This window comes from Petaurus breviceps, unplaced genomic scaffold, assembly GCF_028583685.1.
Source record: "Petaurus breviceps papuanus isolate PSGF00001 unplaced genomic scaffold, PetGlider_PUasm1.0 91041, whole genome shotgun sequence".
Lineage (NCBI taxonomy): Eukaryota > Metazoa > Chordata > Mammalia > Diprotodontia > Petauridae > Petaurus > Petaurus breviceps.
Genome location: NW_027187400.1, coordinates 27,324,900 through 27,335,583, shown reverse-complemented (window position 1 = coordinate 27,335,583; position 10,684 = coordinate 27,324,900). Strand labels below are relative to the sequence as shown.

The window sequence follows — 10,684 nt, the reverse complement described above, 5'->3', positions numbered from 1 at the left end:
ATGTTGGTCTCTCTTGGGTGCTGGGCAGCAATAATAATGATGACGGCGATTAAAAAGTAGCTGACGTTTCTGTGGCGTCTGCGGAGCGCATCATATGCACGATCCGCTTTGAGCCTTGACGACCCTGTGTGGGGTGGGAGCTGGAGGTGTTGTTGTATATGCCCATTTTGCAGAAGAGGAGACTGAGGCTCAGAGAGGTTGAGTGGTTTGTCGGGGCTTGCACGGCCAACTAGTAAGGATGGAAGGCCTGAGAGTTTGGCCCCAGGTTCCCCCGATTCCAAGTTGGAGTGTTACTCAGTGTAAGTGTGTAAAGAAATGTGATCTGGGGTCCCTGCCTCCGCTGGAGTCACTGTAGATTCCTTTAGGGAGAAGTCAGATCGTAAACATTATCGTATAGTAGCCAAGCTTCCTAGGGTGTTTTGAATTACTTTCTCGTTTAGCGGTTGTGGAACATTTCTCCCTACAGTCAGGTATTTGTCACCAGAGTGTATGGCTTTGGGAGTGTTCGCTTTTTCTCCTTGAAGGAATTTGGCTTAGGATTTTAAGGTACCCTTTGTGATTGCACTTTAAAATGTGACCTTTTAAATGCATATTTCCTGAACTTACCCAAGATTTTAGGAAGAATCACATCTGGCAACCGGTAAGGCTGAAGTTTGTGGAATGAAAGGAGGCAGTCGTTCGTGGGGAGCTAGAATCAAGAGTAGGCTGCTTGCCTCTCAGGAAAAAAAACGCATTCCATCAAAACAGAATAATAATAGCAGCTAGCATTTATACAGTATCTACTGTGTGCCAGGCACTTTGCAAATATTATTTGATTATATGATTACCCTGAGAAGTAAATGCTATTATTAGTCCTATTTTACAGTTGAGGATATTGAGGCAAGCAGAGGTGAAGTAACTTAACCAAGGTCCAACAGCTAGTATCTAAAGCTGGATTTGAACTCAAGTCTTCCTATCTCCAGGCCCAACACTCTATCCACTTTGCCATCTTAGCTGCCCCGTAATAAGTTACTACTTACTAAGTTGTCGTTCAGTCATTTTTCAGTCATGTCTGACTCCTCATGATCCCATTTAGGGTTTTCTTGGGAAAGGTACTGGAGTGGTTTGCTGTTTCCTTCTCCAGCTCATTTTACAGATGAGGAAACAGGCAAACTGGGTGAAATTACTTACCCAAGGTCACACAGCTAGTTATCTGAGGTCATATATGAACTCAGGTTTTCCTGACTCTAGGCATGCATGCCCAATTGCTCACCAATATGTTCAAGATAATGTTAAGCATTATGGATAATACAAAGAATTACACAAGAGTCTCTACTTTCAAAGAATTTAAATTCCAGTTGGGAAAACATTGCAAAAATAACCATAGGTGTCACTGTTTGACTGAATATCTAACTAATAATAATTAATAATATAATAATAATAAAATAACTAATAAAAAGTATCTACTCTGGGTTGGAATAGTCAAGGAACCATTTCCTTCAAAGCAGATCTCTAATGTCTCACTTTAATAGAAAACTTTACTGATTTTTCCTCCCCATTTTTGGCAATCTCCTCTTTTGCAGTTACTTTGTATTACCTTATATATATTTTGTGTTTATTTGTGTGTGTGGAGGCTCTCTGCCTCCAGTAGAACAAAAGCTTCTTGAGGGTAGGTGCTGTTAAATTTTTCTTGAGCTTTGCAGCTGTAGGGAGGCTCGGGTGCTTTACACACACAAATTAGGGGCTTAATAAACTTATTGAATTGAATTCATGAGAAAAATAAGATTTGAGTTTGGCCTTGAAGGATACGTAAATTCAAAGCTAATGAGCACTGCCCTAATTATTTCTTTGTTTACCTACTATTTAGTGGTAGTGTGAGTTTAATAATGTTCATTCCTTAAAATTAGATTCAGAAGCAACGAGAAAGAATAATTATAGCAGATTAACTCAGCTATTTCCTTACTGGGAGTGAGACAAAGGGGTAGTCTACAGCTCTTAGGCTTAACTATGAAAATACCCTGAACTGATAAAGAATTAATTTCCTTGTTCAAAACTAAACTCATTATTTTTTCCTATGTCATGTTCTGGTGATTTTATCTTATAACTTCTCTCTGAACATGCCCCCTTCTCTCCCATGACACTGCTAATGCTGTGGTACAGGCCCTCATTACCTCACGCCTACTCTGTTGTATAGCCTTCTGGTTGACTTTCCGGTTTCACATCTCTCCCTTCCAGACTGTCCTCCCCTCCAGTCTCAGTGATCTCCTAAAGCACAAATATGACCGTGTCACTTCTCTTCAATAAACTCTAGTGGTTCCCCCCTTGCTTCTAGTATCAAATATGAAATCCTCTGTGTGGCTTTCAAAGCTCTTCATAACCTAGATCCTTCTTACTTTCCAGCATTTGTGTACCTTACTAATGTCCACATACTCTACAATCCAGTGACATTGACTTCCTTGTTCTTCCTTGAATAAGACTCCATTTCCCAAGTCCATGCCTTTTCACTGACCAGTCCCTATGCTCAGGACTCTTCCTTCCTCATGTCCACCTTATGGCTTTTCTGGCTTACTTCAAGTCTCAGCTAAAAGCCTCCCCTCTGCAAGAATCTCCTTTACCAGTCCTCCTTGATCTCAGTGCCTTCACTGTCAATATCTTACTTGTACATAATTGTTCACTTAGTGTCTCCTTGCATTATTTCAAGAGCTCCTTGAGGGCAAATGCTGCTTTTGCCTTCTTTGTATCCCCAGCACTTAACACAGTGCCTGGCGCCAGAAGGTGCTTAATAAGTGCTTATTGACATGACTTAAAAGACTGAGTCCCTTGCCTCTAACAGTAGCTGACTACTGATGATGTATGTACTCCTTTCCTAAGCCCAATTTCCTCATCTGCCAAAAGAGGAGAATACCTTTAGGTAGTAGCTACTTATTCCATTGGCTTGTTGTAAGGATCAGATAAAATAAATGTATGGCAGAGTCTTTGCAAACCTCAAAGTACCATCTAAATGTCAGCTACTATTATATTTAAGCAATGATACAAGCTCCTGAAAACAGGAAGTTTGAAGCAGTGTATCTTATCTTAGGTCATGGTACAGAGAAGAATATGTTGAATCCAGTCTCTCTCTACTGGAGTATTTAATTCACAGTATCTTGGAAGTGTTGGGAAATTTCGAAGGAAGTAAAAGATTTAGAAGAAGGTCACTATATTACTGTCAGAAAGATTATGTTTAAAAGAAAAAATTAAAGAAGCTGTTGTTCCATTGTACTTCCTCTTTTCTGTGTTGTACTAGGAGGTCAGACGATCTTATCAATTTAGATTTTGTACTGTATATTTCCATAGGCTGGAACCAATTATTTATTTTACTTAATCATAACTTTGAATAGCATGAATTCAACTATATACAGCCACTTCAGGGGATTCATTATTTGTACTAGTTGGGACCAAGCTATATTCTCAGATATAAATTTCTTTAGAAAATGTGTTATAATTTGCTGATGGTTGTACTTTTGTATGTTACAGGTCGACAAGTGGGCCTTCTGTTTCTGGTGCTGCCTCTGGCAGTAATCGCCGTCTTCAACAGGCACAAAATCAAGTAGATGAGGTATGGCTTTGGGACCTTGTAAACCTATAACTTCTAACTACAGAGATGGGAAAGGTTAATCATTAACTATAAACTATGAGCACTCTGGACTTGAATTGAAAAGTATACTGCAGAAAGATCATAGATATGTGCCTCCTTGGGCCCTAACAGCTCTGATATGGGTAGAAGTCAGACACTCCCTAGTTAGAATGAATGGCCATATGGACATAAATAAAACACCTTTAAAAAAGTCCCTGAGAGCCGTCTGCCAAATTGTGCCATGCACACTAGAGTACTGTAAAGATTAGGTTTATAGATATCCCAGACACTTTGAAACTTTTGCCATTTCTGTGGACACACAAGTTGCTTCTCAAGTGCACACTGTCAGTCAGTAAACATTTATTAAGTGCGCACCGTGTGCCAGATATTATGCTAAATGCTAAGGATACAAAAAGTGGCAAAAAGAGCCCTCAAGAAATGTGTAATATAGTGGGGGAGACTACATGCAAACAAATACACATAGATAAAGATATGTAATATGATTATATATAATAATGCACATAAAATACAGCTTTTTCCCAGTGTTACAGAACAATCAAAATTGATTAGATAGCTCTCCCTTTAATTTAACAGTTTTACCGTTCCAAGTTTTTAAAAAGTCTTTTTGTCAGTGTTTGAAGACTGTTCTTGACCTGTTTAAAGGTCTTGTCTGTGCAAATTAACGTACATCTGGGGAGCCACTGAGCTATGGGACTTGTTTATTTGTATTTATATTTATATTGAACTATATATCACAAGTCTCAGGGGGCTGGGGCCAGGGTGGGTTAAAATGCTAACTGCTCATGAAAAATTCTAGGAAAGATAGTTGCTTATTGCTCAACACTGACAGAGGCAGCATGATAAAGTGGGAAGTATGTTGGATATATGGGGGAAACCTGGCTTTGAATCCTGCTTCAGGCACTAGTTGTTCTGTGACCACACAAAAGTCCTTCCACCTCTTGGAGCCTCAGTTTGCTCATCTGTAAAATGGAGTGTTTTATGGAGATCATGTGACCTGGATGTAAAGTGCTTTTGCAGTTCTTTTAAGTGCTAGTGAAGATACCAGCTACTAAAGTTTTCAGAATTTTTCACATTTGATTCCATCAAAATAACAAACCTTATATTGTATTTAGAATCAGGAAATTAGAATCATAGCTATTTTTTATGAGGTGTCTACAGGGAGAGTTTCAGGCCATTGCAGGACCAAGAATGCTGAGAAATGGACAAGATCAAACAACTTAACTTACTGTATAAATTACATAAGGGAATTACTTTCTGTTAAGCACTTGCAGGAGGGAATATTACAGTACAGATTAGAAAACGGCATTTTTTTCAAGATCCTCTGGCTATTTACAAAACAAAATGTGACACATTATTTCAGGGTCCCATCAATTCAGTTCAAGTTGCTGCAACTCTAGGAATAAGCAGCTTTTGGTTCATGGGTAAATAAGCTGCTCCTTTCCCATCTCTGTTGCATATATAAACTTCAGCTGATCAAGTTTTAAGCTTATTCATTTATTTCTACTATACTGACTACTTATTTATAAAAGTCTTGGATAAACCTGTTTGATAAAACACAACTCAGTAAATATGGTAATGTGAAGGTTTGATGGTCGTCTGTGTAATTAATTCTGAAAAGTCATGTAGTGTCATTCTCAGAATCGCTTTCTAATTCTGTTCTATCACTATTCCTTTCTGATGATGACATTGTAATCGCTCTTTACTTTGGAAATTTATTTGGGGCCTTTTGCCAAAAGTAACAGATTTTTCCTGAAAAAAAAAAAGGGGGAGGATAAATTCAACAGTTGACATCATTGGGAAATTCTGTTCAGTCTCTTTTATTTAACTTTTGTGAACTTGTTGGTTTAGGTAGTGGACATTATGCGAGTCAATGTGGACAAAGTTCTGGAGCGAGATCAGAAACTTTCTGAGTTGGATGACCGCGCTGACGCCCTGCAAGCAGGGGCTTCCCAGTTTGAGACAAGTGCAGCCAAACTGAAGAGGAAGTACTGGTGGAAGAATTGCAAGGTAAAATTACCCCCCTTAGACAACTTTCTCTTCACTGATTCTGTCCTTCACTCAGGGGAAATCAGTCCTAGAAAGCTATTCATGAATACAAAATTTTACAGGCACATGGCAGTTGTGAATCTGGTGGTCCAGAAAAGAAGACTTCCGTTGCCTCTCTGCCAACAGCATTTGTAGAGTGCCTATCAGTCCTAGAGATGAGTTTCATGGGCTACATGGAATCATGGAAAATACAGTGGGTTTAAGAGTCATAAGGTCCTACTGGGACTTCCCACTATATCATGCTGCCTCTGTCAGTGTTGAGCAATAAGCAACTATGTTTCCTAGAATTTTTCATGAGTAGTTAGTTAGCATTATAACCCACCCTGGCCCCAGCCCCCTGCGACTTGTGATATATAGTTCAATATAAATACAAATAAATAAGTCCCATAGCTCAGTGGCTCACCAGATGTATGTTATTTTGTGCAGACAAGTTCAATGTTGTCTACCTTTAAATAGGTCAAGAACAGTCTGCAATGTCCAGGGACCTTGGACAAATGACCTTCTGAAGCTTGTTTTCCTCATTTGTAAAATCAGGGGATTGGAATAGAGGATCACTGAAGTCTATTCCAGCTTGAAGTCCTATGATCCTCAAAGTGCTTAAAGACAGATAGTGTAATTTAGCACAGGACTGGAAGAGTCAAAGATGTGGGCTTAAGTCCTGACTCCAGAACACCTATAGGCAATTCACAGAAACCCTTTGAGCCTCAGCGTCCTCATCTGTTAAAAAGGGAGGAAGTTGAATTAGATTGCATGTGATGTTGCTTCCATCTTTGTTTTATAGCACTGTGAACTTTCCCTCTCAGCCTGAAGTGTTTTGTACATTTTAAAGTACTATGTAAATGTTAAGCATCATTGTTTTTTTTCTGCCCCTCCATGCTAACAAGAATTCCCCATAGTCTATGACAGGCTTATGCAGAGCAGGGTATCCAAAGCCAAGCACAGAATTCATGGAATCTCTGGCAGAACTATGGGCACAGGATACATAGCACACTTCAGGGATGGAATGGTCAATCTACCACAGAACAGACCCACAGCAAGCTTGGCAGAACATTAGGAAGTCACCACAGAAAGATGGTGGTCATTGAAGACTTAATATATTTATTACAGAATTATTAAATGTGCCCTTACAAGATTTGGAGTCCTATTTGTCTGTTTGCTTGTTGTTTGGAAAGGCTTCATCCCGGTGGAGTAATAATCCTTTCCTCACATGGAGATCCTAGGAATATGAGTATCCTTTTGGGCATTGAGTAGACTAAAACAAGCTCCCACATGACTTAGAAATCCAGAATCCATATATCAGGAGTGCTTGAAAGCCCTCTTTTTCGTTGAAAAGCCATTTTTGCCCTTGAAGAATTACACTCAGTTTTGCTGGATAGGTGGTTCTTGGTTGTGATCCTGACTCCTTTGTCCTCTCAAATATCATATTCCAAGCCCTGTGATTCTTTAATGTAGAAGCTGCTAAATCTTATGTTATCTTGATTGGCTCCAGGATATTTGAATTGTTTCTTCTGGCTGCTTGCAATATTTTCTCTTTGACCTGAGAGCTCTGGAATTTGGCTGTAATATTCCTGGGATTTTTCATTTTGGGATCTCAGGAGGTGATTGGTAGATTTCTTTCAATTTCTGTCATACCCTCTAGTTCTAGGATTTCAGGGCAGTTTTCTTTGATAATTTCTTGAAGGATGATTTCTAGGTACTTTTTTTGATCATGGCTTTCAGGTAGTCCAGTGATTTTTAAATTATTTCTCCTCAATCTATTTTCCAGGTCAGTTGTTTTTCCAGTGAGATATTTCGTGTTTTCTTCTATTTTTTTTTAATTCTTTTTGACTTTATTTTGTTGTTTCTTGATGTCTCATGGAGTTATTAGCTTTCTTAATTTCTTTTCCAATGAGTAGAACCATCTAAATTTGTCTCTTATCAGGATATTTCACTATTGTATGGTATTCTTCAGTAAGCAGGATAATCTACACATTTGAAGATGTGGAATGGAATATGTTTTATTACAGATGTGGGCGATACTAATTACTGTTGTGATTGTCATCATCATCATCATCATTGGTGAGTGCATGTCTATAAACAAAATGAAAAAATACTCTTTAAAGTGTCATTTTTAGTTTTAGATATAGTGTCCCAAAAGTCTTAGTTTGGTTTTAAGCTATTAAAGCTTATGAGAGTCTTTCTTTTCCTTTTCCTTCTCTTCCCTCTTTCTTCACTCTGTCCCTTCTTCCCCCTCTTCCTCTCTCCCTCATCTCTTTTTTCTCTTTCCTCTTCCATCTTTCCTCTCTCTACTTTTCCCTCTCTCTTTTCTCCTATCTCTCTCTCTTCTTTCTTTTCTCCTCTTTTTTCCTCTCAGCTCATTTCCTCCAGCAACATTTCGTGTTCACAATCATGTGTGATTGTGCTGTTATTACTGTATAATTAAATTTAATTTATTCTTTTAGCTAAATATTATTTCATGACTTCAGTCAAGCCCTGATCTCTTCAATGTGGGTATTCTGTTTTATGTGTTTCTAACAGAGCACTACCTCCTTCTGAATGTTTACATTAAAGCTGACCTCCTTCCTCTAACTGACATAGTCCATTGTCATTTTTAGCCCAGTAGTTGGAAATTGTTTAGAGAAGTATGTCTCCCAGGGACTATTTGTTCTGCAAATGTTAGTGAGTGCCTCCTTTGGAAAGAGGGTAATATGAATGGAGATTTTTTTTCTTCTGGAAAATCCCCAGCTTTATTTAAAGTCTAGATAAACCAGTTAGGGTATCCCCAAAATGGAATTTTCATGACCTATTGCCAAAAACTTATTTATTTAGACTGAAATATTCATTTTAGATAAAAATTATGAATTTGAATTCACATCTAAATTTTTTTTTCTTTCTTCTGTCCCTTCTCCTTGTTTATTAGTGTGGAGTATTTCTTCATGAACAGCCAGTGAAGCTCAGGCCTGTGGTTTGAGAAACGTCATCAAGTCTTTTGACTTAAACCTGCTGTATTATCAAATTTACATACTGTTATATATAAAACAAAATTATTTTTGTTGGTTAATGTAAAGTTCAATTTATAGGAAATTGCCTTTTTAATATGTATATATATATAACACACACACATATATATATATACGTACACCCATTTACATATTACGCTCCTAATTAGAAATGTCAGTAGCCCAGCTCACATTTTGTACAGTGCCTTGATAAACTTTCATATGGGCCGATGAAGACTTCTTAAGTTCCGGAGTTTCATGACTTTAGATGTAATGTTGCCATTGACTTTCTAGAAACAGGGTTAAAAAATTTGTTCAAGCCCACTTTCTTCTTCACATGAATTTCATATTTTCTAATCCAATTTTAAACCAATGAATAATCAGATGTGCAATATGTGCCTTCCTGAAAGAAAGCTAAACTACTGCTTAGCACAAATCTGCCACGTTGAACAGGCTGTGCCTTATTTTGATATTTTTCTGATGCCTTATCAAATAACCCACTATCCTTCGTAAACACTACTGAATATTTTTCATTGTATTTTACGTCAGATAGTGATAAAATGTGATGGTGTGATTCACCTTTAAAACATTGGACTTCTGAGGCATTGGTGATGATGTGTAGAATGTACTGTGGATAGTACCAAAATTTTCTGTTTTTGCCAAAACATGAAATGCCAGTAAAGATTCTCAGCCTGTTCCAGTTAAGGCATGTTTGCCATAGCTTAAGAAAGTGCCAAATGGAAGTCAGAGTTCAGGAGAATTAGAATGTTGACATTGCATTCAAACTTTGTATTGCCTCATAAAACCTTTCCTTCTTCGAAGTACTTGAGTTACTGTGTTTCTGCTTGTGTTTTTCCCTATGAAGCCAAATCCAAAGTGCAGTAGAAGCTGTCCATTCCTCTGCACCTCTACCACGTTCTCCATCTACATGGCTTTATCTGGTGGTCTGTAGTATGAGCAGTCACCTTTGGCGTGTAATTAGAAGTAGGTGTGAAACAACTTGGCGGCACCAAGTCAGACTCTTCATGACTTTGGATAGTTCCCAGCCCCAGTTACAGTTGGTTGTACATTTTTGTTGTTATTCCCAATTCTCCCTCCATTTCCCAAATCAGACTTCTAAATTATGCTTTCTTGTTGCCCTTTGAGGTGGCCAGTGGCACTTTTTACATGGGAGAGATGCACAGGAAATTGGAATTCTTTCATATAACCATTTGTGTGTCCAAAGGGTTACTTTGGAAACAGCTAGTGTTATTTATTTATTTATTAGTTAATTCAGATTTCACCCATCACACATTCATCCATTACTCTTCTAAAATACACTAAGTCTCCTGTGTCAGATTTCATGATCTGAACAGGGGATTAATATCGATGGACAAAATAACCACAGGAGATCATAGGGCAAAATTGAGATCAGCATAATGTTACTCATTGTTCTGAAATTGCAATTAAGTTTGTTGCATATGACATAACAAAACGTGTGACATAAAGGGCAAGTGAGAGTTGAGTTCAATTTTCTTAACGTCTGTTCCTCTGCTGTCACTGAAATATTTTCTCTTTATGTAGAAACAACTTGTGCTTTGTACAGCTATAGCAAGAGAGCATCTGTCTGTTTACCAAGTGTCACCAATGCCTTTGCAGACACTCCCCTGTCTGGTTGTAACTCGAACACTTTGGTGCTCTTTCCTTTGCCTTGGCATCTAACCCCATTTAACTCACCAGTTACTGCCTTAAACCAAGAATGCTTTGCTTGTCTCTGACCATGTGTTTAAACTGGGGCCCTCCCCTACTGTAATGTGCTGAATAAAATGTTTATGGATGTAACACTTGTCCTTGTATTCTTTGCAAGATTGTAAACTGGAATTTTTGTGCAAGGGGCTCATGCCAGAATTGGCATTCACTCTTTCCTTTCCATTGCCATTTCCTGCTTCCCATTCTCCTGCCTCACCATTGTCTGTTTCCGCACTGAGCCTTGTGAAACTAAGCATTTCTCCCTCTTCACGCTCAAGTTTATAGATGCAAGTGATCCCCATACAAAAACTCAATG

At 38.3% G+C, this 10,684-nt stretch overlaps 1 protein-coding gene across 1 annotated transcript in view; it reads left to right on the top strand.

Moving 5' to 3' along the window:
• Window positions 1-10,461, top strand: part of VAMP3 (vesicle associated membrane protein 3) — a 166,872-nt gene extending 156,411 nt beyond the window's left edge. Inside the window, exons 3-6 of the mRNA XM_069079400.1 lie at window positions 3,496-3,577; window positions 5,465-5,623; window positions 7,669-7,720; window positions 8,562-10,461. Coding sequence (XP_068935501.1) covers window positions 3,496-3,577; window positions 5,465-5,623; window positions 7,669-7,720; window positions 8,562-8,581 — 313 coding nt within the window. The 3' untranslated portion in view covers window positions 8,582-10,461. The remainder of the gene's footprint in view (window positions 1-3,495; window positions 3,578-5,464; window positions 5,624-7,668; window positions 7,721-8,561) is intronic.
• Window positions 10,462-10,684: the final 223 nt, after the last annotated feature.